A 27,437-nucleotide genomic window follows, 5' to 3' on the forward strand; every position below is an offset into this window, starting at 1 on the left:
ATAGTTGCTATGATTGTGCTGACGCTGTATGGAGGCTTCTTATATATCACTGACGAAAACTTTCCTTTATCAAGTTCTCACATAATTGTATTGGTGTTTGATTTTATCTGTTATGCATGGAGCAAAATATATTGTGACAATAATCACAGTCCTGAGTCTCATTTAAAACAAATACGGGCACCAACAATGATCAGTCTCCTCAACGAAGGGCAGCTGTAGGCGTGTTGGGTGAACACGTTTATACCCCAAACTGCTGAATTAAATACACCACACTCATAATGTGGACACAAACTATGAATTTTATAGTTGAAACATGTAACATTATTTGTCACATACTGCTTCCCAGTACCTTCATACAGTGACAATAGGAACTTTAACTGCAACAGGCAGGTGGCAGATGTGAACACAACAGACACAATACATAACTTAACAGTCTAGCTAAACACAGGCCACGAATAAATGTTCCACAACGTGACCTCGGTTGGAAGTCGTGATCATTACTGTGTTGTAATGGAAGTGATATTTTAGAACGTTTAGGGTGTGTGCTATGTAATGACTCCGTTAATGTATGTCAACTACAGCGACAAAGGGAAGGACCATCTGATATTTGGAGGGAAGTGTGTGTCCGCCAGTAGATAACAAACACAATTGTTAAACAAAAAACATACGTTGTCTACTTGGATATTCTGAACAAATGTATCTGAGAGCAAATATATACCCAGTCCCCAAAAAACTAATCTGTTATGGTAGAAATGTATTTCAGAAATACATTTCTGATTGGCCTTCCCCAAGTCATGGACTAATATGGGGGTGAGGTGACCAGGTTTGACGGTTGTAACTCACATTTTCAGTCACGTGTTTGATTTGATTGCCGGAAAACTATTATCTGTTTAGGTGATCCCATCCGGGAACTCAACATTTTAGATGGCTAATTCGGAAAGGTCAAACGATTATGTTGTATCAGCTGATGATAACATATAACGATACTAATTTACAACAACCCAGACCATGATTGGCTGAAATATGTGGAGATATTCTGATTCATGTCAAGGTTGTTCCTCAGCACTGAGTGCGGCCCTTGCCTGGAGGAGAGATTTGAAGAACCAAAAGTTATTGGGGTAAGTTTATTTATTGTCTTTTACAAACGGTAATAAAACAGATATTGAAGATGGACACGGGCGATTCTGCTGCCTGGGGCGCCGGTTTTCTCTGAATTGTCGGGTACCCGACTCCCATCATTTACTTTCAGACTTCGTTCATGTTAAGGGTCTAAATATTGGGTAAAATTACTGTAAAATCGATGCCTGCATGTTAGTTTTGTTTGTTTGTTTATTTGTTCAGCAATATTCAAGCTATATGACTGCAGTCATAATCGAGTCTGAACCAGACAATACTGTGATCAAATCTATGAACATCAATCTCTTCAATTGCGATACGATGACATGCGTCAACCATGTTTGCGAACCTGACCACCCGGTCCTCTTTGTCGCCTCTTTCCATGCATATAATAATATTGCACTTGCAGCGTGAGTGCCATAGAACAACAGCATCTTCAGTTCATGTCGAGGGCTGTCAGTTATAAACTGTGTTAATCGCACCTCCTTGGGCTAGACTCGCAATTCAGTACAGTTTAATGGCTACATAGTTGGATCAAAGCGATAGTACTATATTGAAAAATATTTTATTTCAATTCTGTGGCTGTTCTGTAACAGTTCTGTCTTGTGTTGACCCTATGACAAAAAACACATTCAACTTGTTTGAGAGACATTAGAAGTTGCCTCGTAAGTGGATTTGTGTGTTTCATAATAGAGTGGAGAGATCTATTAAGAACACAATGGAATGGATCGGGTATTCCAGTTGTGTGGATCGATGCTCGTAATGCCCATCCTGTCTGGCCCAAACACCAAGAAAACATGCACTTGGCGTTGATTCACAAACCATAGTATCTTTGGATCTCTCTTCCTTGATAGTGAATAAAATGTTGATAAAACGGAGTCGGGTTTCCGTGTCCCTCACATGCTTCTTAGTTGAGGGATTCATTGTTGACATCAAACCCTTATATAACTATAAATACGAAAATAACATATGATGATGAATCAGATAAAACATATAAAAAACACACTCGGGAAAATAAACAAAAGTTTTGCCAGGTTCATCTGTGGTGTGAATTAATAATTCCATTTCTGCATATTTCAGATTTAAACTGTTTCATACTTATTTATTCTTTTTCAGTACAAGTTAACAATCCACGATGTCAGCTCCAACCTACACCGTTACCTCGATACTAGTAAGTTACTGAAAGTATCCTTTGATTCAGGCCAAGTTCAAACCTCATCGCGACATATTAAGCTTAAGTGGTCGTGTAATATAATTTTCATCATCGGCCCTCTAATGTGAACAGTTATTAACTTTGCAAAACTGTCATCATTTTTACTGTAATATGAACTGAAGATTAATCCATGTTTGATGCTCGCTAAAATGTGATCGATGATGGTGATGTATTTGACAAGAGTGTCAGAGCTTTATACACAACGTTGGATGTGCATCGCACACTGATCCCAGTATTGTTTTGGGGTCAAAGTTAGTTGCCATGTGTATTCTTTATTTGTCAGGCTGTTTTTTTAACCATAATTGTTAGAATTGGATGGTAATGATATTGGGCTGGGATATTGGTTGGAATGTGTTTGGAATGGTTGCCAGCGGTAAGACAGGATACGCTCAAGGTAGTCTAGTGGTTAAAGCGTTCACTCCTCACATTGAGTTTGATTCCGAAATAGGTAAAATATGTGATGGCCATGTCTGATGTCACCGCGATAAGACGTGATATGGCTAGATTATTGCTAACAGCGTCGTAACACTATACTCACTCGCTCACGTATTTGTATACACCTGGTATCACCGCACAGACATCTCAGACACATGTTAATAGTATAGTCGGATTCGTACATTTAATTCTGCTTAACCAAAGATAGTGGAAAGGGTAGTGTCGCTGTTATTAGTTCAAGGAGCTAGTTTCATTAACCAACTCATCCTCATGTATAGGAAATGACCAACCCTAACGATTGCGGGGCATGTCTGATGTCCGGCAAAATACTTGTAGTGATTGCCTGACTGACTGACTGAGTTTGGTTTTACGCCGCTTTAAACAATATTCCAGCTACATCACGGCGGGGGAACACCAGAAATGGGCTTTACACATTGTACCCATGTGGGGATTCGAACCCGGGTCTTCGGCGTGACGTACTTGTAGTGAAAAGGAGAGAACCTACTTGTATGTCTTCTCCCGACTGACTGATGCATTACCGTCACCACAGTCGTTAGTGACATCGTACCCCAACAGCGTGGATCCTTGCTCATATCAATCACCGGATTGTCTGGTCCAGTATTCCATACAGTCGGGTCTGTTTAGGTGCTAAAACTGCGCGATTCGTTGTGTAGAGACGTACCAGTAACAGTGAGAGTTTCCAGTAATATCACGACAGGGGCACGCTAGAAAAGGGCTTGACACATTGTAACCCATGTGGAGGATCGAACCCGTACCTGACGAGTGAACACTGTAACCACACAGCTACTCCACCACCCAAAACTGAAACATTGTTCATACCAACTGTCCTTCACTTTAAATGAATATGTTTCATGCATTTCAATAACATCCATTTTCACAGCTGTGTAGCATTATTGCTCGAATACTAGGTTCACAATGTTTATAATTATCTGCTGTAGCGTCATGTTCGTGTCCATGGAATTGGCTGTTACGTTAATCACTCTTTGAAAAGAAACCATTAGGCTACCCCAACACCCCAAACCGTGACAGAACTGAAATACCGTTCAAACCAGCGTTTAAACAACTCGGTCACTTACTTTCTGTAAGTTAATGATGATGATTATGATGATCAACGATACTATCTATGAGCGTATTTGTCTTCGTATCATAGCAACATGTCTGTATATTCCAGTCCGATCCCTACGTCATGAAGAAAGATGGCGAGGGCTATAAAGGATTCCTCGTTGATGTACTCGACAAAGTTGCCGAGCTGGTGGGCTTCAAATACAACATTCGGCTCTCTAAAGACGGCAAATACGGATCTTACGGCAATGGACAATGGAGTGGCATGATTGGAGAGGTGGTACGAAGGGTATGTATACACTCTAGTTCCAGTATTTGTCTGCAATACAGGCTTTTGGCAAAGTGTTTTGTCTGTGTGTGCCTCTTTCATATTTATAAAGATTCCACCCTTGAAGGTCCAGGTTAGAATGAACCTTCAGTAACCCATGCTTGTCGTAAGAGGCGACTAACGGGATCGGGTTGGTCAGGCTCGCTGGCTTGGTTGACACATGTCATTGGTTCCCAATTACTCAGATCGATGCTCATGCTGTTGATCACTGGATTGTTTGATCCAGACTCGATTATTTACACACCGCCGCCATATAGCTGGAATATTGCTGAGTGTGGCGTAAAACTAAACTCACTCACTCACTATAAAGTTTCACGTATGACATGCTTTATTACACTTAGCAAAAAACATAGCATATTTTCAATATTTAAAAAGAAAATCAAAATATATTTAGAACGGCATCGGCCTAATGTGACTAGCAGTCACTTTAGTTCCTATAAACCATAAGGTTCACTGTTGAACTTTCACGTTTACCAACTGTATCTGCCAACAAAGTCATATCAGGAAGTGAGGACATATTTAACCTTTCCTTGACCAGGAGGCAAACATAGGCCTGGGAGACGTCACCATTACCAGAGAAAGAGAACGAGTTGTGGACTTTTCCAAGCCATACCTAAGTCAGACTCTACGTCTTCTAGTGAAAACGCCTAAAAGGTATGAACCTGGCCTTGGCTATTTTCTGCAACCATTCTCGTCGGAAATTTGGTTGTCTATCCTGTTTGCGCTTCTCCTCGTGGCAATCCTATTCGTCCTCATCGGTCGGTTCAACCCGTTTGAATGGAGACAGGTGGCATCGGACAAAGACCCCAGAGGTGCAAGACACAGCTTTGGCCTGAGAGAGAGTTTCATGTTTGTGTTCAGCACTATCACACTGCAAGGTAAAAACGTGAACCAGTTCAAGAAATGCACCTCACATTCCAAACTTTTCTCTTACAATCCCTATTCCAATATGGATGCGTTTTAAAATATACATTCCACATTAATTTGAAACTTGGTAGGGTAACACGTAAACTGTACTTATGTGATAACAGCTGTACGTGTTGTTGGCACCAGCATAAGTTTAACATGTAGTGATATCAATATTTCCAAATCTTTCTGTTTCTGTTCATGACATGTTGCAGGTTACCGAGAAACGCCCCGGTCTCTGGCAGGACGGGTGTTGGTCGTGTCTTGGTTCATCTTCGTCTTCTTCATCGTGGTGGCCTACATCGGAGCAGCTGTGACCTTCATGTCAGCCGAAGTAGGGATGCCATCACTGCCTTTTGAAGATCTTGAAGACATAGTTGATGGTGGGGACATCCAAATTGGAATGGTGCGCCATGGGAGTTCGTTTAAATCTTTCAAGACGAGCAAAGTAGACATCTACCAGCGTGTGGCTGACTACGTTGAGATGCGGAACTCGTTTGTCAACAACACTGCAGAAGGAATTGAAAGAGTAAGACGTAGTCATGGAAACTTTGTAATGATTCTGGAGTCGTTGCAGAGCTGAATACATTACTGAGCGACAGTGTGATGTTATGGTGTATGGCAACAGTCATTTCAGTCAGGCCTTGGCTCTTTTCACAAATAAAGGGTCCGGTCTCCATCAACAAATCGATGATGCTTTGATCACATTGAGAGAAGATGGCATAATTCACATGCTGCAGGAGAGATGGTGGAAAGCGGGGCGCTGTATTCCTCCAGATGTTGAGAAAAGACAGCAACCAACCACCAGGGCTGTACAAGTTACCTTTCGGAGACTTGCAGCACCGTTCCTGCTGCTCCTGGTGGGTGCCATTCTGGCTGTTGTAGTCCTGTTGGGCGAGATCGTCTTCAAGAAACTCAGGCAGTAGGGTTTCAGGGTTTTTTAAGCTATCTGCATTGGATGACCAGAATGCCATCGTATACTTATTCACGTTTTGATAGTTGTACACCCCATATAAACATTTACTTTGATTGACGTGTGCTTCACGATTCCAGCCTGGACTCTATGATGTAGTGTTCAGTTAGAAGGTGACGGCATGTTTTTCTGACATCATTTACATATATTTTCACCTTTGAGTTAGATGCATATTTTAGTGTGTACATTGAGGACGAGTGATGATGAATTTGCGGCTAGCCAACTTGTCTAAAACGCCGGAAGTCGCGTAACAGAATTCCGATCTTCACCTGAACCCTGTGACTATGGGTCCGCATCCCAGAACTAACCCGATAAAATTTCGTTAGTCGTGCCGGTGTGATGCTGGGTTCGAATCTAATGTTAGATCCTCTCATCCTTGGTTTGTCTGAATCATACACGCCAAAGTGGGAAGCATCTAAGACTTCCATCCTATCGGGCTGTCCTCCCTGAAGATACTGATATAGATCCTACGACTGTGTTGACGCTTTATGTAGGTTTCCTATATATCACTGATGAACACTTTCGGTATACATTTTTTTACGTTTATTCATTCAAATCAAAGGCCACAGGCCCATAGGACGTACATTAACCGCACATACACATTTTCTTATACCTCAATATATACACGATGAATAAATTTCACAGTTAGTACTATAGTAATACACAATGCATGATAATAATATTATTGGTGTACCGATGGGTAAAGTTTAAATGCTAGAAATACATACTTACATTTAGCAGTGTTTGAAGACATGTGGAATTGATAAGATTTACAAAGATTTCTATAGTATGCATCGCCATGACTTTCGGTATATAGACGTATATGTAACCTAAATCAGCTTCTCACGTTGTTGTATTGGTGTTTGATTTGATCTGTTATGTATGCAGCAGAATATATGATGACAATAATCACAGTCCTGGTTTTCATTTAAACAAACACGAGCATCAACAATGATCAGTTGTTACTCTCCTCAACGAAGACCGCCTCCGTGGTGTAGTGGTTAGAGCGTCCGCCCGGAGAGCGGAAGGTCGCGGGTTCGATCCCCGACCGCGTCATACCAAAAGACGTTAAAATATGGTACTTGTTGGTCTCTGTCTGGCGCTCGGCATTAATGGGTACAACAAGGACTGGTCGGCTCGGAGTCAGTATACTGTGTCTGAGTGGGGTATTCATGCTTCACTGCGGCATGGTATCGCAGTGGGCTAGCACTATAAAACCAGCTTAAGTCTGGGCTAGTACAAGCAGCCGCACATACACATACACACGCATGCACGTCGTCATATGAGCGAAATATTCCCAAGCACGACGTTAAACCCAATTTCACCTCACCTCACCTCCTCAACGAAGGACTGTTACACGCGTGTTGGGTGAACACGTTCATACACCAAACTGCCACATTAAGGGACAGTTCATAATTTATGGCTAAGGGGGGGTGATGATGATTTTATGAAGAAGCATGTACAATTTGAATGACCCCCCTAAATTTTCTGTGACACCACCCACCACCCACCCCCAGTGAACAAAATCCCCCTTCCCATAATTTCTAAGCATATTTTTGTAATATTTTTATGTACATAATTGCTGACCCACCTTGTACATGTGTACAAAATTGATGACCCCCTACCTCCCCAGAACAAAATGGGTAACAACCACCCCCTTGAAATCATCATCACCATCACACCCACCACCACCACCCCCACCCCAACCCCAACCCCCAACCCCAGCCAAAAATTATGAACAGCTCTAAATACACCACACTCATAATGTGGACTCAAACTATCAGAGGTGTGACGATACAGAAATTTCACGATACGATACGTATCGCGATATCGTGGAACGATACGATTCGATACGATGCATATCACGATATGCTATCTTTAGTTACTTTCTTTTAAAAAGTGTATTTTGATAACAAGTAACAGACTGAGTGTAAATTTTGACATAACCGTCAATTTCTAGTGAAAATTCACAATTTTAAGGTCAACGATACGATTGTCGATACTACGATATATCGTCACAGCTCTACAAACTATGCAGTTTATGGTTGAAACATGTAACATTATTTGTCACATACTGCTTTTCCAGTACCTTCATACAGTGACAATAGGAACTTTAACTGCAACAGGCAGGTGGCAGATGTGAACACAGCAGACACAATACATAACTTAACAGTCTAGCTAAACACAGGCCACGAATAAATGTTCCACAACGTGACCTCGGTTGGAAGTCGTGATCATTACTGTGTTGTAATGGAAGTGATATTTTAGAACGTTTAGGGTGTGTGCTATGTAATGACTCCGTGAATGTATGTCAACTACAGCGACAAAGAGAAGGACCATCTGATATTTGGAAGGCTGCGTGTGTACGTGAGTGGGTAACAAACACAATTGTCAAACAAAAAACAATGTTGTCCATTTCGATATTCTGAACAAATGCATCCGAGTGAGTGAGTATGGTTTTACGCCGCTTTTAGCAATATTCCAGCAATATCACGGCAGGGGACACCAGAAATGGGCTTCACCGGGTATCAAACCCGGGTCTTCGGCGTGTAAATGCATCCGAGACCAAATAGATAACCAGTCCCACAAAAAGTAATCCTTTATAACAGTTTGAATGAGTGAGTGAGTGAGAGAGTTTAGTTTTACGCCGCTTTTAGCAATATTCCAGCAATATCACGGCAGGGGACACCAGAAATGGGCTTCACACACAGTACCCATGTGGGGAATCGAACCCGGGTCTTCGGCGTGACGAGCGAACGCCTTGACCACTAGGCTACCCCACCTTCCTACAGTTTGAATGTGTAAAAGATACATTTCTGATCGACCTTCTACGTGTTATGCACTAAAATGAGAATTATGAGACAAGGTTGACGGTTGTTGCTCACATTTTCAGTCACAGGTAAGCCTGGTCCCAGGACGAATATTTTGGTTGGAGAGAATTGTGAAGATGAAGCTCACAATATACGAATGCAACCCTCAAACAGTGGGCAAGAAGCACAAATGTCTTATGTCTTTGTGATGATGTACCTTTGTTGAGGTGAAAGTCTTAAATGATCGAATCTGGGCAGGCCTAGTGATTGATAGCATGAGCAAAGAATGACTGTGTGGGGCATGACGATATACACACACCAAGGGCACGCTTCAGTCGAGAGCAGACCAGTAGCTGATTGCATTCATCAAATAATCGTCAATCAAATTATCATTCTGAGTCATGAGTAAATGTGTGCCCACAGGCTTAGGGATACACTATATAAGCGGCATGGCTCCGGACGGCTACAAGCAAACACACGCACGCACGCACGCACGCACGCACGCACGCACGCACGCACGCACGCACGCGCGCGTTTGACATTTTTGTTCACAACACGACCTTAACTGCACAATGTTTGTTAGACCTGGCTTATCAGCTATGATTCCACTCGTTCCGTTTGCGAGCACTATCGTAATATCGACGGATGCAATCATGCGTTTGGGAATTGCAGGAAAACTATTATTTGCTTTGGTGATCCCATGCGAGAACTCAACATTTAAGATGACTTATTTGGAAAGGTTGAACTAATATGTTGCATCAGCTGATGGTGACATATAACGATACTGGGGTTTTTTTAACAGAATATAGTTGGCTGAAATATGTGGAGCTGTGGAAATATGTTTATTCTTGTCAAGGTTGTTACATAGCACAGAGTAGGGTCCGTGCCTGGAGGAGAGATTTGAAAACCGAAAGTTATTGGGGTAAGTTAATTTATTGTCTGTTTATGAGAGATCATAACACATATTGAAATGGGTCACAAGAGGTCCTGTTGTTCTCTGTGAATTATCGGGTACCCGAACTTGCCAGACTCCCATCATTAATGATTCTCGTTCAGACATCTTTCATGTTAAGGATCCCATTTGTTGGGTAGAATTACTGCAATATCAATACTTGCATGGACGTTTTGATTAACGCCAAACTCAGCAATATTCCAGCTACATGGCGGCGGTCTGTAAATAATCGAGTCCGGACCAGACAATCCAGTGATCAACAGCATGAGCCCCGATCTACACAATTGGGATACGATGGCATGTGTCAACCAAATCAGCGAGCTTGACCACCCGATCCCGTTAGTCGCCTCTTACGAAGACCAATCCTAACCCGGATTCTCACGGGTATCATGAGTGAGTGAGTGAGTTTAGTTTTACGCCGCTTTTAGCAATATCTCAGCAATATCACGGCGGGGGACACCAGAAATGGGCTTCACACATTGTACCCATGTAGGGAATCGAACCCGGGCCTTCGTAGTGACGAGCGAACGCTTTAACCATTAGGCTACCCCACCGCCCCACACGCGTATCATGAAGGTTGGTAAACATGCATATAATAATATTGCACTTGCAGCGTGAGTGTGATAGAGCAACTGCACCTTCAGTTCATGTCGAGGGCTGTCAACTGTAAAGTGTGTTAATCACATCGCTAGGGCTAGACTCGCAGTTCAGAGCTACTTAATGCGTACATAGTAAGATAAAAGTGATCGTACGCATCAAAGATATATTTAAATTCTGTGTCTGTTCTGTAACTGTAAGAAAACTAATTTCTATGTATAGTCAACTTTATTATTGCCATGAATGAGACGTCTCGATGTAGGTACTTACACCGTTATCAGCAACCGATGCTCGATAAGTGGTTGCTTGATAATGGTGATAGCGGTGTTAGTTTCTACACCGAAACGTCGCACTCATTGCAATAAAGAAGTTGACTATACATAGTAATTGGTTTTCCTTCATCTTTACAAGTTCTAAAATGGCTCTCAATGAAATGTTCTGTAACTTCCCTGTTAAGTTAATTCTTCGTTTTGACCCTATGGCCCTATCCGGCAATACACATCCAATTTCATTGCGAGGCATTAGAAGTTGCCTCGTAAACGTCCATTAATTAATAAGCTTTAAGCAATAAGAGTTAAGTATCATATGCCATCATATCATTTTACCAAAGGCGATGCTTATTTATAACCGAATGGCTTTTAGGGATTTAAGATAAGAATATGTGTTCCAACCACCCCATCCTTGTCAGAAGACGCTACTAATTGTATCGGGTGGTGAGGCTCGAGGACTTGCATACCATCGTATTCCAGTTGCGTGGATCGCTCGATGCTCATAATGCCCACCCTGCCTGGACCAAGCAACAATAGAAAGAGAGATCATGCACGTTAATTCACAAAGCATGCTATCGTTGGATCTCTCTTCCCTGATGGAGGGTAACAAGTTGATAAAACGGAGTCGGGTTTCCGTGCTCCTCAGATGTTTCTCACTTGAGAGATTCACTGCACACCACATCAAACTCTTATATACGAAAAGCTGTGTTAAAAATGCCACGATTGAGTGCTGCCGACCGAAATATCGCCATTGGTCGTGTTCAAGCCGGAGAAAGTTTTGGAACTGTTGCACGGCACCTAAATGTTCACAAAACAACGATATCCCGACTTTGGAGCCGCTACAACAACTTCAATTTGACCAACGATCGCCCGAGAAGTGGAAGGCCAAGAATCACGACCCCCTTCAAGATCGGTACATCCGGGTCCATCACCTGCGTAATCGGCATGCCCTACCAACCGTGACTGCCACACAAATACCAGGTTTGAGGAGAGTGTCAGCTCAAACGATTAGGAACCGTCTGAAAGAAGCGGGTTTACGTGCCTGTAGACCAGTTGTTGGACCTGTACGCCCCCTACATCTCCGCCGACGACTCAGGTGGTGCAACAACGTAAGGATATGGACTTTACAAAACTGGAGGCGCATCTGGTTTGCTGATGAATCCCGTTTTCTTTTGCAACATCACGACGGAAGAAAACTATCGAGTAGATTCACAGGTAAATTGTGTCGAAAAGGATATATGATGATGAATCAGATAATCCATAAAACACACACTCGGGAAAATAAACAAAGGTTTGACAGGTTCAGCTGTGGCGTGAATTGACAATACACTTCAATTTCGGTGCGTAATGCCTATTTCAGATTTAAAACGATTTATACTTATTTATTCTTTTTCAGTATAAGTCGACAACCCACGATGTCAACTCCAATCTACACTGTAACCTCGATACTAGTAAGTTACTGAAAGTATCCTTTGATTCTGGCCAAGTTCAAACCTCATCGCAACATGATTAAGCTTAAGTGGTCTTGTAATTTGATTTTCATCATCGCCCCTCTAATGTGAACAATTAACAACTTTTCAAAGTTTCTTATTTAAAAAACCGTGCAATCATTTTCGCTGTAATATGAACTGAAGATTAAACCGATGTGCACGCCCATGTTTGATGCTGGCTAAAATGTGATCGATGATGGTGATGTATTTGACACGAGTGTCGGAGTTTTATACATAACGTTGGAAGTGTTTCGGACACTGATCCCAGTATTGTTTGGGGTCAAAAATCAGTTGTCATATGCATTCTTTATTTTGTCCGGCTGGTTTTTACCATGACCTTCGCCATATCCATTTATCATAACTGCTTGAATTGGATGGTAATGAAATTGGGCTGGGATGTTGGTTTTGAACGAGTTTGGAACGGTTACCACCGGTGAGACAGGAGACGCTCAAGGTAGTCTAGTGGTTAAAGCGTTCATTCCTCACACTGGGTTTGATTCCGAAATTGGTAAAATATTTGAAGCTCATGTCTGGTGTCACCGCCCCAAGCCGCGATATGGCTAGATTATTGCTAACAGCGTCGTAACACTATACTCACCCACTCGCCCTTTTGTATACACCAGATATCATCGCACATGTTAGACATCTCAGACGCATGTTAATAGTATAGTCGGAATCGTACATGTAACTCTGCTTTAACCAAAGATTCTGAAAAAGGTAAACTCGCTGTCAAAAAGAACATAATTGGTTCTAGAAACTATTTTCATTACTTTGTCCTCGTGGATAGGAAATAACCATATCTAACTAATCGCAGGGCGTGTCAGATGTCCGGCAAAATATTTGTAGTGAAAGGGAGAGAACCTACTTGTGTGTCTACTGATTTATTACCGTCAGCATAGTTGTTAGTGACATCGTACCCCAATAGCGTGGATCCTTGCTCATATCAATCACCGGGTTGACTGGTCCAGTATTCCAGCAGGTCTGTTGCAGTGCTAAAACTGTGCGATTCGCTGTGTAGAGACGTACCAGTAACAGTGAGAGTTTCCAGTAATATCACGACAGGGGCACGGTAGAAAAGGGCTTGACACATTGTACCCATGTGGAGGATCGAACCCGTACCTGACCAGTGAACACTGTAACCACGCAGCTACTCCACCACCCAAAACTGAAACAATGTTCATACCAACTGTCCTTCACTTTAAATGAATATGTTTCATGCATTTCAATAACATCCACTTTCACGGCTGTGTAGCATTATTGCTCGAATACTAGGTTCACACTGTTTATAAATATCTGCTGTAGCGTCATGTTCGTGTCCATGGGATTGGCTGTTACGTTAATCACTCTTTGAAAAGAAACCATTAGGCTTCTCCAACACCCCAAACCGTAACAGAACTGAAATACCGTTCAAACCAGCGTTTAAACAACTCGGTCACTTACTTTCTGTAAAGCAATGATCGAATCTTTGGTTCACGATGATTCTATGCGATATCACCAACGAACGAAACCCATCATCACTCACACGCTACTCGTTCCAGGAACAATCAAACACGTATTCAACTACATATGACTGTTTTTGTCTTCGTATCATAGCAACATGTCTGTATATTCCAGTCCAAGCCCTACGTCATGAAGAAAGATGGCGACGGCTATAAGGGATTCCTCGTTGATGTACTCGACAAAGTTGCCGAGTTGGTGGGCTTCAAATACAACATTCGGCTCTCTAAAGACGGCCAATACGGATCTTACAACAATGGACAATGGAGTGGCATGATTGGAGAGGTGGTACGAAGGGTATGTATACACTCTAGTTCCAGTATTTGTCTGCAATACAGGCTTTTGGCAGATTGTTTTGTCTGTGTGTCGCTGTCCTATTTAAAACATGCTTCACTTATGACATGCTTTATTACACTCAGCAAAATAGAAAATCAAAAGATATTTAGAACTTCTCTGGAAACAAATAATCAATACAGCATAGGCCTAATGTGATTATTACTCATTCTACTTTCTATCAGCCATAACGTTCACTGCTGAACTTTCACGTTTACCAACTGTATTTGCCAACAATATCATATCAGGAAGTGAGGACATATTTAACCTTTCATTGACCAGGAGGCAAACATAGGTCTGGGAGACGTCATCATTACCAGAGAAAGGGAACGCGTTGTGGACTTTTCAAAGCCATACCTAACCCAGACGCTACGTCTTCTGGTGAAAAGGTCTAGAAGGTATGACCCTGGTCTTGGTCTTTTGCTGGAACCATTCTCGGTGGAGCTTTGGTTTTATATCCTGTTTGCGCTTCTCCTCGTGGCAATCCTATTCGTCCTCATCGGTCGGTTCAACCCGTTTGAATGGAGACAGGTGGCATCGGACAAAGACCCCAGAGGTGCAAGACACAGCTTTGGCCTGAGAGAGAGTTTCATGTTTGTGTTCAGCACTATCACACTGCAAGGTAAGAACGTGTACCAGTTCAAGAAATGCACCTCACATTCCAAACGTTTCTCTTACAATCCCTATTCCAATTTGGATGCGTTTAACAAAATATATTCCAAATTAATTTGAAACTTGGAATGGGAACATTTAAACTGTACTTATATATGATAAAAACTGGACGATGTACGTGTTGTTGGCACCAGCATAAGTTTAACAGGTAGTGATGTCAATATTGCTAAATCTTTGTTTCTAGACGTTCATGACGTGTTGCAGGTTACCGAGAAACGCCCCGGTCTCTGGCAGGGCGGGTGTTGGCCGTGTCGTGGTTCATCTTCATCTTCTTCACCGTGGTGGCCTACATCGGAGCAGCTATGACCATCATATCGGCTGAAGGAGGGATGCCATCACTGCCTTTCGAGGGTCTTGAGGACATAGTTGATGATGGAAGAATCAGTATTGGAATGGTGCGTCATGGAAGTGCATTTCAATCATTCAAGACGAGCAAAGAAGACATCTACCAGCGTGTGGCTAACTACGTTGAGATGCGAAACTCGTTTGTCAACAACACTGCAGAAGGAATTGAAAGAGTTAGACGTAGTCATGGAAACTTTGTAATGATTATGGAGTCGTTGACAGCTGAATACCATGCCGAGCAACTACCATGTAATGTTATGGTGTATGGCAAAAGTCATTTCAGTAAGGCATTGGCTCTTTTCACAATTCAAGGGTCCGGTCTCAAGCTGAAAATCGATGATGCATTGCGCAAATTGAGAGAAGACGGCACACTATACAAGCTGCAGGTACTATGGTGGGGAAAGTGGTTCTGCTTTCCTGGAGTTGCGAAACGACAGCAACCAACCATCAGGGCTGTACAAGTTTCCTTTCGGAGACTTGCAGCACCGTTCCTGCTCCTCATGGTGGGTGCCATTCTGGCTGTTGTAGTCTTGTTGGGCGAGATCGTCTTCAAGAAACTCAGGCAGTAGAGTTTCGGGTTTTTTACAAAGCGATCTGCATTCATGCATTGGATGCCCTTCCAAAAGTCACGTGACCTCCTTTACATTTCCCTTCACTTTGTGTAGCCATTGTAACTACATAAGTAGTTGTGTTGACAGCTGACACTGTCAGAATTTTATCGTAGACTTATTCATATTTAGATACCTGTACACCCCATATAAACGTTTACTTTGACTAAAGTGTGCTTCACGATTCCAGCCTGGAATCTTCCATCTTATCGGGCTGTACTCCCTGAAGACTGACTGACTGAGTTTAGTTTTACGCCGCTTTTAGCAATATTCCAGCAATATCACGGCGGGGGACACCAGAAATGAGCTTAACACATTGTGCCCATGTGGGGAATCGAACCCGGGTCTTCGGCGTGACGAGCCAACGCTTTAACCATTAGGCTACCCCACCGCCCCTACTCCCTGAAGATACTGATATAGATCCTACGACTGTGTTGTCTCTTCATGTAGGTTTCCTATATATCACTGATGAACATTTTCGGTATATAGATTTATGTGTAACCTAAATCAACTTTGTTGTATTGGTGTTTTATTATATGTTATATTGTATCTGTTATATATGGAGCAAAATATATGATGACAATAATCAGTCCTGGTTGTCATTTAAACAAACACGGGCACCAACAATGGTAAGTTCTTACTCTCCTCAACGAAGGACTGTTATACGCGTGGTGGTTGAACACGTGAATTAAATAGACCACACTCATAATGTGGACACAAACTATGCATTTTACGATTGACACATGTATGTTTCAGATACTGCTTTTCCAGTAACTGTGTTCAATTACAGCAGTACAAAAGTAACTTTAACTGCAACCACTGACTGACTGACTGAGTTTAGTTTTACGCCGCTTTTAGCAATATTCCAGCAATATCACGGCGGGGGACACCAGAAATGGGCTTCACACATTGTGCCCATGTGGGGAATCGAACCCGGGCCTTCAGCGTGACGAGCCAACGCTTTAACCACTAGGCTACCTCACCGCCTCCTTAACTGCAACCAGCCAGTTGCAGATGAAATCACGACAGACCCAGTACTTAACTGCCAACGGACTATCTAAACACAGGCCACACATAAAAGTTCCACAACGAGACCTCAGTTGGAAGTCGTGATTATTACTGTATTATAATGGTAGTGATAGTTTAGCAACGTTCTGGGTATCCTATCTAATGATTGCGTCTGTGTATATCAGCTACAGCGACAAAGGGAGGGTGTGTGTGTACGGGAGTGGGTAACAAAACAAATTGTCAAACTAAAAACATATGTTGTCCATTTGGATATTCTGAACAAATGCATCCGAGAACAATTAGATAACCAGTCCCACAAAACCTAATATGTTATGATAGAAATGGATTTCAGAAAATAACAGTTTGAATGTGTAAAAGATACATTTCTGCTAGATCTTCCCCTGGTTATGGACTAAAATGGGGATCAGGTGCCCAGGCTTGACGGCTGTTGCTCATCTTTAAAGTCACAGTTTAGCCTGGTCACAACTGGAATATAGAGGTTAGAGAGAATTATTCTGCTGTGTCACTGGCAAACCCTTATTCACAGAGGGGCGGTGGGGGTAACCTCGTTGGCTCGTCACGCCGAAGTTCGATTCCCACATGGGCATGTGTTAAGCCCATTTCTGGTGTCCACCGCCGTGACATTGCTGGAATATTATTGCCGGCGTAAAACTGTCATCTTATTCACAGATATTTCGGGTTCACGTCATTCACGTCATGGCATTCACATCAGAAAGCAGTGTTACCATGACAACAGGAGGCACATCTTGAACGGTGATCACTTGGAGCACATCAGAAACCAGGGCTACCTTGACCACTTGGGGCACATCTGGAAGCAGGGCTAAAATAACAACAGGCAGCACATCTGGAAGCAGTGATATCATGACGTCAGGAGGCAAACCAGGAAGCAGTGCTACCATGACAATAGGTAGCACATCTGGAGGCAGTGCTGCCATGACAACAGGAGGCAAACCTGGAAGCAGTGCTACCATGACAACAGGATGCACATCTGGAAGCAGTGCTGCCATGGCGTCAGAAGGCAAACCAGAAGCAGTGCTACCATGACAACAGCAGGCTGTGTTCCCAGTGATCCCAACGTCAGAAGGCAAACCAGGAAGCAGTGCTACCAACAACAGCATCTGTTTTGCCAGCTGTCCCAACGTAGAGGATTAGTATACAACAGCATCTGTGTTCCCAGCTGTCCCAACGTAGAGGATTAGTATACCAGCAGCATCTGTGTTCCCAGCTGTCCCAACGTAGAGGATTAGTATACCAGCAGCATCTGTGTTCCTGCAGACGGGGTCGTCAGAACGATCTTCCACAGCTGCGACCCATCATTACGAAGGACAACGTTCACCTTGATGTCTCATGTTTTTGGTTAATGTTTTTGTTTTGATTGATTATATCATTGTCTGAGAATGTACTTTGAATCTATTTCTTACCTGAAACTCTTGTTAATCGTTTCGAGGCGCGGTTGGGTAACGCCAATGGCCCAAGTCCAAAAACAGACGGGTACGATGTGTTAAGCCCATTTCTGGTGTACCCCGCCAAGGGTAGCCCAATGGTCATTCACTCACTCGCACCCAATGGTCAAGTGATCGCACGACGATCACCAAACACGGAATGTAATACAAAATTTGTATTATATTCCGTGTTTGGGTAGCCAAGGGTAGCCTAATGGTCATTCACTCACTCACACTTCTGTGTTACACACACACAACAGTCACACATACAACATGCACACACACAACAATCACACACACCAGTCACACACAACAGAAACACATACAAGTCATGCACACCAGTCACACACAACAGAAACACACAACAGTCACACATAAAACATGCACACACACAACAATCACACATACAACAATCACAAACACCAGTCACACACAACAGAAACACATACAACAGTCACTCACAGCAGTCACACACACAACAGTAACACACACAAAAGTCTCACATACAACAGTTTCACACACAACAGTCACACACACAACAGTTTCACATACATCAGTCACACACACAACAGTTTCACATACATCAGTCACACACACAACAGGCTCACATACATCAGTCACACACACAACAGTTTCACATACAACAGTCACTCACAGCAGTCACACACACAGCAGTCACACACAACAGTTTCACATACATCAGTCACACACAACAGTTTCACATACATCAGTCTCACACAACAGTCACACACACAACAGTCACACACACAACAGTTTCACATACAACAGTCACACACAGCAGTCATACACAACAGTCACACATACAACAGTCACACATACAACAGTTTCACATACAACAGTCACTCACAGCAGTCACACATACAACAGTCTCACACAACAGTCACACACACAACAGTTTCACACACAACAGTCACACACACAGCAGTCACGTACACAACAGTAACACACACAGTTTCACATACAACAGTCACACATACAACAGTCACACACACAGCAGTCACACACAAACAGTCACACACACAACAGTTTCACAACAGTCAACAGTCAATACACACAACAGTTTCACATACAACAGTCACACACACAGCAGTCACGTACACAACAGTCACACACACAACAGTTTCACATACAACAGTCACGCATACAACAGTCAAACACACAACAGTCACACACACAACAGTTTCACAATAACAACAGTCACGCATACAACAGTTGTACACAACAGTCATCACATACAACAGTCACACACAGCAGTCACACACACAACAGCAGTCACATACAACAGTCACACAACAGTCACACAACAGTCACACACACAACAGTCACACACACAACAGTAACACACACAACAATAGTCACACAACAGTCGTACACAACAGTCACACACACACAGTCACACATACAACAGTTTCACTGTTACAACAGTCACACACAACAGTCACACACACACAGTCACACACACAACAGTCACACACAACAGTCAACACGCACAACAGTCACACATACAACAGTCACACATAATACAACAGTCACACACAACAGTCACACACAACAGTCACACACAACAGTCAGTCATACACACAGTCAGTCACACAACAGTCACAACATCACAACAGTCACAATAACAGTCACACACACAACAGTCCATCACATACAACAGTCACACACAACAGTCATAAACACAACAGTCACACATACAGCAGTGGTACACACAGCAGTCACACACACAACAGTCTCACATACAACAGTCACACACACAACAGTCACACATACAACAGTCATACACACAACAGTCACACACAACAGTCACACACAACAGTCACACATACAACAGTCATACACACAACAGTCACACTCACAACAGTCACGCATACAACAGTCATACACACAAGAGTAACACATACAACAGTAACACATACAACAGTCGTACACACAGCAGTCACACACACAACAGTAACACATACAACAGTCACACACAGCAGACACACATACGACAGTCACACACATAACAGTCATAGATACAACAGTCATACACACAACAGTCACACACAACAGTCATACACACAACAGTCATACACACACAACAGTCACACATACAACAGTCACACACAACAGTCACACATACAACAGTCACACACACAACAGTCACACATACAACAGTCATACACACAATAGTCACACACAACAGTCATACACACAACAGTCACACATACAACAGTCACACACACGACAGTCACACATACAACAGTCACACACACAACAGTCACACATACAACAGTCTCACACACAACAGGCACACATACAACAGTCACACACACAACAGTCACACACACAACAGTCACACATACAACAGTCACACAACAGTCACACAGCAGTCACATACAACAGTCACACACACGACAGTCACACATACAACAGTCATACACACAACAGTCACACACAAACCGGTCTCACATACAACAGTCACGCATACAACAGTCATACACACAACAGTCACACACAAACCGGTCTCACATACAACAGTCACGCATACAACAGCCGTACACACAACAGTAACATATACAACAGTCATACAGACAACAGTCACACACAACAGTCTCACATACAACAGTCACACACAACAGTTACACACAACAGTTACACATACAACAGTCATACAGACAACAGTCACACACACAACAGTCACGCATACAACAGTCACACACACAATAGTCACATACAACAGTCACACACAGCAGTCATATATACAACAGTCACACCCAACAGTCATATATACAACAGTCACGCGCAGAACAGTCACACATGCAACTGTCACACACAACAGACACAAATGCAACAGTCACACATGCAGAAGTCACACACAACAGTCAATCATACAACAGTCACACACTACACGACACATCATCAACTGTTTGGTGTTTCAGACATCTGGAAATTCTAAGAAAGTTTCATTCGGTATCGTTCTTATGTCATGGTACAAATGTGTGAACAGGTGAGGTTGACCACAACTGGACAATGTTTGTCAGACTTGGCTTATCAGCTGTGATTCCACTCGTCTAGGTTATGATCGTAATGTCAACGGAGCGATCACAATGTGGGTATAATTGCAGGAAGAATACCATTTGCTTAAGTGATCCCTTCCGAAAAGGTCGATGGCTTATTGGGAAAGGTTGAACAATTATGTTGCATCAGCTGTAGTGACATATAACCCATAATATAGTTGGCTGAAATAAGCGGAGCTGTGGAAATATGTTTATTCTTGTCAAGGTTGTTACTTAGCACAGAGTACGGTCCGCGCTTGGAGGAGAAATTTGAGGAACCGAAAGTGATTAGGGTAAGTTTATCTATTGACTGTTTATAAACGACTATATCACACACTGAAGGGGGACACGAGTGGCACTGTTGTCCAAGTAAAGCTGCTGCAGATCATTGTGAATTGTCGGGTTCCCCGATCGTGTCAAATTCCCAGATTCTCTTTCGTGTCAAGGATCTCAAATATTGTCCAGGGTAACAATGCGGAAATATTTATACTTACATGAAGGTTGTTTGTTTGTTTGTTTGTTTGTTGTTTAACGCCGCAATCAGCAGCGTTGCTGAAGACCAATTCTTACCCGGATGTTCAAGGTTGGTACGCATGCATATACCAATATTGCACTATTTAATGCTTACGTATTTGGATCAAAGCGATTGTACTATATGGGTCGTTCGCATGAAACATATTTTATTTCAATTGTGTGTCTGTTCTGTAAAGTTATTGCTTGTGGTTACCCTATGACCCTATCCGCAAAACACATCGAACTTCTTTGAGAAGTTGCCTCGTAAGTGCGTAAGGTTAGCACATAATGATGAACATCTGTTTGCTACAATTAGAAGCGACTTTTCGATGAATGTTCTTACACCGTTAGGGGTAGCCTAGTGGTTAAAGCGTTGGCTCGTCACGCCGAAGACACGGGTTCGAATCCCCACATTGGTACAATGTGTGAAGCCCATTTCTGGTGTCCCCCGCCGTGATGTTGCTGGAATATTACTAAAAGCGGCGTAAAACTAAATTCAGTCAGTCAGTCAGTCTTACACCGTTATCCATCAAGGGATGGGCATGGTACGGTTAAGGGCATACATAAGCATGAGATTGTGTTTGCTGCGGTGGCTGAGTGGGTTAGATGGTTGACTTCGTGTGCTGGCGATTAGGGACTCAATCTAACACGTACTGGAAAGGGAACTTCACTGAGGTGTAATCCCAAATATAACACATGCTACAGATGGTTTATAGTTTGGAGATTCACTGATCACAACATCAAACTATGTTGATCTGGGAGATTCATAGATACATACGAACATAGGAAATGATGAAGAATTACTTTAAAAATATCGAAAAACACACAATGTTTTGCAAGGTTCGGTGATGGCGTGAATTAACAATAAACTTCCATCCAGGCGCGTAATGCCTGATTAAGATTTTAACGGATTCATACTTATTTATTCTTTTTCAGCACAGCTCGACAACCCATGATGTCAGCTCTAAAGTACACCGTTACCTCGATACTTGTAAGTTAATTAACGTACCATTTGATATGAAAAGTACTGACCAAGTTCAAACCTCATCGTGACATGAATAAGGCTAAGTGGTCTTGTAATATGAATTTCACCACGCGCCTCTTGAGATCGCTGTATGGAAACCCCACAAACTGTGATAAAACTGTAATATCGTCAAACCAGCGTTTAACGAATTCAGTGACTTACTGTAAAACATTTTTGTTCGAATACTTGGTTCACGATGATTGATTCTATGCGATATCATCATTATCCATTATCACTCACAGGCTACTCGTTCCAGGAACAATCGGAGTAAAACCTGTATTCTACTATCAATGAGCGTATTTGTCTTCGTATCATAGCAACATGTCTGTATATTCCAGTCCAAGCCCTACGTCATGAAGAAAGATGGCGAGGGCTATGAGGGATTCCTCGTTGATGTACTCGACAAAGTTGCCGAGTTGGTGGGCTTCAAATACAACATTCGGCTCTCTAAAGACGGCCAATACGGATCTTACAACAATGGACAGTGGAGTGGCATGATTGGAGAGGTGGTACGAAGGGTATGTATACACAATTATAAACGGTGTAGTTCCTGTAATTTGTCTATTTTGTCTGCAATAGACCCTGATTTTACCAGAAACGTTTGGTGGTTATGAAAGGTGTGTGTGTCGCTTTTATATTCATAAAGTTGCACTTGGTGTTTTTCAAATCCTGGAATCGTTTATGACCGAATTTATCACACACAGCAAATAATAAGCACCTTTTCAATATTTAAAACAAAAATCAAAAGATATTTAGAATTTCACAGGAAAGGCATATCCAATACAGCATCGGCCTAATGGGAATATCAGTCACTATAGTTGGAAGTCCGAGATTTGGTTATCCCAAATATACTGAGTCAAATTAGAAACTTCACAATCATATATCAAATATTACGTAATAGAATGGACACAAGAATGTGGGATAGAGGTTATCATTTATTTGTTAAGGTCGATAGGATGAACTGAGAATGATCACAATGCCAAAAATCGGTTCCATGTGGTTACAAAATTTATCAATAAAAGACGTCAACGAAGTGTCAAGTCGCAAGAAATTAAATCTGATGCTTCAAACGTTCGATAGCGTTTATAGCCACCAAGTGCGTTCACAACTGCCAAGCAACGCCAGGATCCTGCAAACTCTGAGGTTGTTTCCTGAGAATGCGCAGATGTCTACCAAGAGTATCCCAGATGTGCTCGGTTGGATTGAGATCAGGTGACCTTGACGGCCGATCAAAAACGTTGACTCTTGCGTTCTGCAGGTAATTCCTGGTCAAGATGGCTGTATGGGGTCTGGCATTGTTATGTTGAAAGTGCAGACCATGACAATGTGCTGCCACGAATGGTATACGTTTGGGGGCTAGAACCTGGTCGCGGTAACATGCAGCATTAAGGTTCCACGGATAACCAGAAATCGGGAACGGGCAATCCCACATAAAGCACGCCAAACGATGACACTTCCGCCCCCAAATCTCTCAACTTCCTGTACACAACACTGAGGATAACGTTCACGGCGTCGCCTCCACACTCACCATCAGCGAATCTGAGGTTACATTTTGATTCATCACTGAAGAGAATTCGATTCAAGTCTCTGTGAGTCCATCGGATGTGTCGTTGGGCCCACAGCAAACTCTGACGTCGATGTAATGGCGTCAAAATGGTTCCGCGACATGGTCGTCGAACTGGTCGCGCCAGTTTGTTGCAGTCGAGGCTGTAAAAAAAACCCAGTCCGACGACTGCATCCCATTGTCCTTGCAACGTCAATTTCTGACGTCCCCGCTCCCAGCATGCCAACGGCATGCTCACGCTGCACATTTGAGAGACGCGGCATAAGAATTGGCTGTTCTGAATAGTGCTTTAAAGTGTTTTTCCACTTTGTATTATTATACAGTTGATGGGAACATGTGCGATCAAATGCACGTGCCATGATAAGATAACGTAATCAGTGGCACGTGAAAAACACGTTTTAGCACTATTGTGGGGTGCACGATATTTAGATTGATTCAAAAGTGCTCTGGTGAGTTGTTTCGTGAATCGATACTTGGGGAATAATATTATAAAACCCGAACACTGTCTACTATAGTATAACAATTGATATTTCTTTTTACATATATGATTTGACTCAGTATATTCATTGTCGCACGACGCAAAATATTAACCACTCTACGTTCATGTTTACCAAATGTATCTGCAAACAAATCCATATTAGGAGATGAGGATATTTTAACGTTTCCTTGACCAGGAGGCAAGCATAGGTCTGGGAGACGTCATCATTACCAGAGAAAGGGAACGGGTTGTGGACTTTTCCAAGCCATACCTAAGTCAGACTCTACGTCTTCTGGTGAATAAGCCTAGGAGGTATGACCCTGGTCTTAGTTTTTTGCTGGAACCATTCTCGGTGGAGCTTTGGTTGTCTATCCTGTTTGCGCTTCTCCTCGTGGCAATCCTGTTCGTCCTCATCGGTCGGTTCAACCCGTTTGAATGGAGACAGGTGGCATCGGACAAAGACCCCAGAGGTGCAAGACACAGCTTTGGTCTGAGAGAGAGTTTCATGTTTGTGCTCAGCACTATCACACTGCAAGGTAAAACTGTGAACCAGTTCAAGAAATGCACCTCACATTCCAAACGTTTCTCTTACAATCCATATTCCAATATGGATACGTTTGACAAAATATATTCCAAATTAATTTGAAACCTTGTTGGGAAACATTTAAACTGTATTCATATGATAAAACGTGGACATGGTAAGTGTCGATGACACTAGCATACGTTTAACATGTAGTGATATTAATACTACCAAATCTTTGCTTCTGGACGTAACACGTTATATATGGGATTACACTTTCTCAGTAAGTCAAGTACAGATTCTGGTACTTTTTCGAACATACCATATGACCACTTTCTAAATAACATAGTGTTTTCATGTTTCTGAACGTTCATGACGTGTTGCAGGTTACCGAGAAACGCCCCGGTCTCTGGCAGGACGGGTATTGGCCGTGTCTTGGTTCATTTTCATCTTCTTCACCGTGGTGGCCTACATAGGAGCAGCTGTGACCTTCATGTCGGCCGGAGTAAGGATGCAACCACTGCCTTTTGAAGGTCTTGAGGACATAGTTGATGGTGGTGAAATCCAGATTGGAATGGTGCGCCATGGAAGTGCGTTTCAGAAATTCAAGACGAGCAAAATAGACATGTACCAGCGTGTGGCTGACTATGTTGAGATGCAGAACTCGTTTGTCAACAACACTGCAGAAGGAATTGAAAGAGTAAGACGTAGTCATGGAAACTTTGTAATGATTATGGAGTCGTTGACAGCTGAATACCATGCCGAGCGACCACCATGTAGTGTTATGGTGTATGGAAAAAGTTATTTCAGTCAGGCCTTGGCTCTTTTCACAAATCAAGGGTCCGGTCTCAAGCAGAAAATCGATGATGCATTGCTCAAATTGAGAGAGGATGGAACAATACACATGCTGCAGCGGAAATGGTGGAAAGCGGGGTTCTGTGGGCCTGCTGTGTACAAAAAACAACCAACCACCAGGGCTGTACAAGTTTCGATTCGGAGACTTGCAGCACCGTTCCTACTCCTGCTGGTGGGTGCCATTCTGGCTGTTGTAGTCCTGTTGGGCGAGATCGTCTTCAGAAAACACAGGCAGTAGAAGGCCATACTGGTTTCATGCATGAGGTGCCTGCTGAGGTCCTGTTGGGCGAGATCGTCTTCAGGTAACTTATGCAGCACACGGCCAATCTGGTTTCATGCATGAGGTGAATGCTGTTTACCTGTTGGGCGAGACTGTTTTCTGGAGACTCGTCTGTGGAGTGTCATGTCTGTTTGTAAAGATACCTGCATTCATGCATGACCTCCTTTGCATTTCCCTTCACTTTGCGTAGCCATCGTAACTACATCGTAGTAAGGAGTTGTGTTGACAGTGGAAATTTTCAGACTGTTATCGTAGATGTATTCATATTTAGATACCTGCACACCCCATATAGACATTTACCTTGACTAACGTGTGCTTCACGATACCAGCCCGGTGGTTAATTAGCTGTGTATTCAGGTTTACTGTCATGATCTTGTGGAACACATAAATCAATGAAGCAGTGTTCAGTTAGAAGGTGACTGCATGTTTTTCTAACATTTACATTTTATACCTTTGAGTCGGATGCATATTTCAGCCGATGGCCAGGTAGTCTCAAGTGCCAAATTCCATTCCTTAGCGGAACCCTGTGACTTTTGGCCCGCATCTCAGGATTGCCACTTATCTAATCACTTTTGTAAGTCGAAGCAGGATGATGTTGGGTTCGAATCTAAGGTTACTCTTATCCTTGGTAAGTCGGAACCATACCTAAAGTTGGAAGCATCCAAGTCTTCATCGGGCTGTCTGTATGATTGTGTTGACACTTTATGTAGACTTCTTATATACCAATTACAAACACTTTCAGTGTACAGATGCCTAAATCAACCTCTCTCATTATTGTATTGGTATTGTATTGGCTTATGTAAAAAGGAATATATTATGAAAACAATCACAGTCCTGGTTTTCATTTAAACACGCATGGGCACCAACAATTGCAAGTTCATAATCTCCTCAACGAAGGGACTGTTTTACGCGAGTTGGATAAATACACTGATTCATTAAACTGCTGGTTTAATTTCACCAAACACAAAACGTACACACAAATAAGTCTTTTACGGTTGCGACATCCATATCTTTAACATCATCTCTCAGGTGAGGTGAGGTGA

The 27,437-nt window shown here is 42.6% G+C and overlaps 2 protein-coding genes across 6 annotated transcripts; both read left to right on the forward strand.

The window, feature by feature from the left end:
* Positions 1 to 1,008: 1,008 nt before the first annotated feature.
* Positions 1,009 to 27,220, forward strand: LOC124270723 (glutamate receptor 4-like). Of its 5 annotated transcripts, none has more exons than XM_046705758.1 (6): positions 1,009 to 1,118; positions 12,079 to 12,133; positions 13,787 to 13,966; positions 14,285 to 14,624; positions 14,879 to 14,968; positions 25,736 to 27,220. In XM_046705758.1, the coding sequence occupies exons 1-6, from the start codon at positions 1,024 to 1,026 to the stop codon at positions 26,350 to 26,352; spliced, it is 1,377 nt and encodes a 458-aa protein (XP_046561714.1). In that variant the 5' UTR covers positions 1,009 to 1,023; the 3' UTR covers positions 26,353 to 27,220. The 5 variants fall into 5 exon arrangements, with proteins under 5 accessions (XP_046561714.1, XP_046561713.1, XP_046561715.1 ...); XM_046705757.1 differs by lacking the exon at positions 25,736 to 27,220 and adding an exon at positions 25,553 to 25,563 and having other exon boundaries at positions 14,879 to 15,869; XM_046705761.1 differs by lacking the exons at positions 1,009 to 1,118; positions 25,736 to 27,220 and adding exons at positions 9,472 to 9,786; positions 25,553 to 25,563 and having other exon boundaries at positions 14,879 to 15,869.
* Positions 2,232 to 5,758, forward strand: LOC124270724 (probable glutamate receptor). The gene is made up of 4 exons (XM_046705762.1): positions 2,232 to 2,287; positions 3,957 to 4,136; positions 4,714 to 5,053; positions 5,297 to 5,758. Exons 1-4 carry the CDS (start codon positions 2,252 to 2,254, stop codon positions 5,662 to 5,664), a joined length of 924 nt encoding a protein of 307 aa, XP_046561718.1. The 5' UTR covers positions 2,232 to 2,251; the 3' UTR covers positions 5,665 to 5,758.
* Positions 27,221 to 27,437: the final 217 nt, after the last annotated feature.

Source organism: Haliotis rubra, unplaced genomic scaffold, assembly GCF_003918875.1.
Source record: "Haliotis rubra isolate DU_JTF1 unplaced genomic scaffold, ASM391887v1 Scf154, whole genome shotgun sequence".
Taxonomy (NCBI): Eukaryota; Metazoa; Mollusca; class Gastropoda; order Lepetellida; family Haliotidae; genus Haliotis; species Haliotis rubra.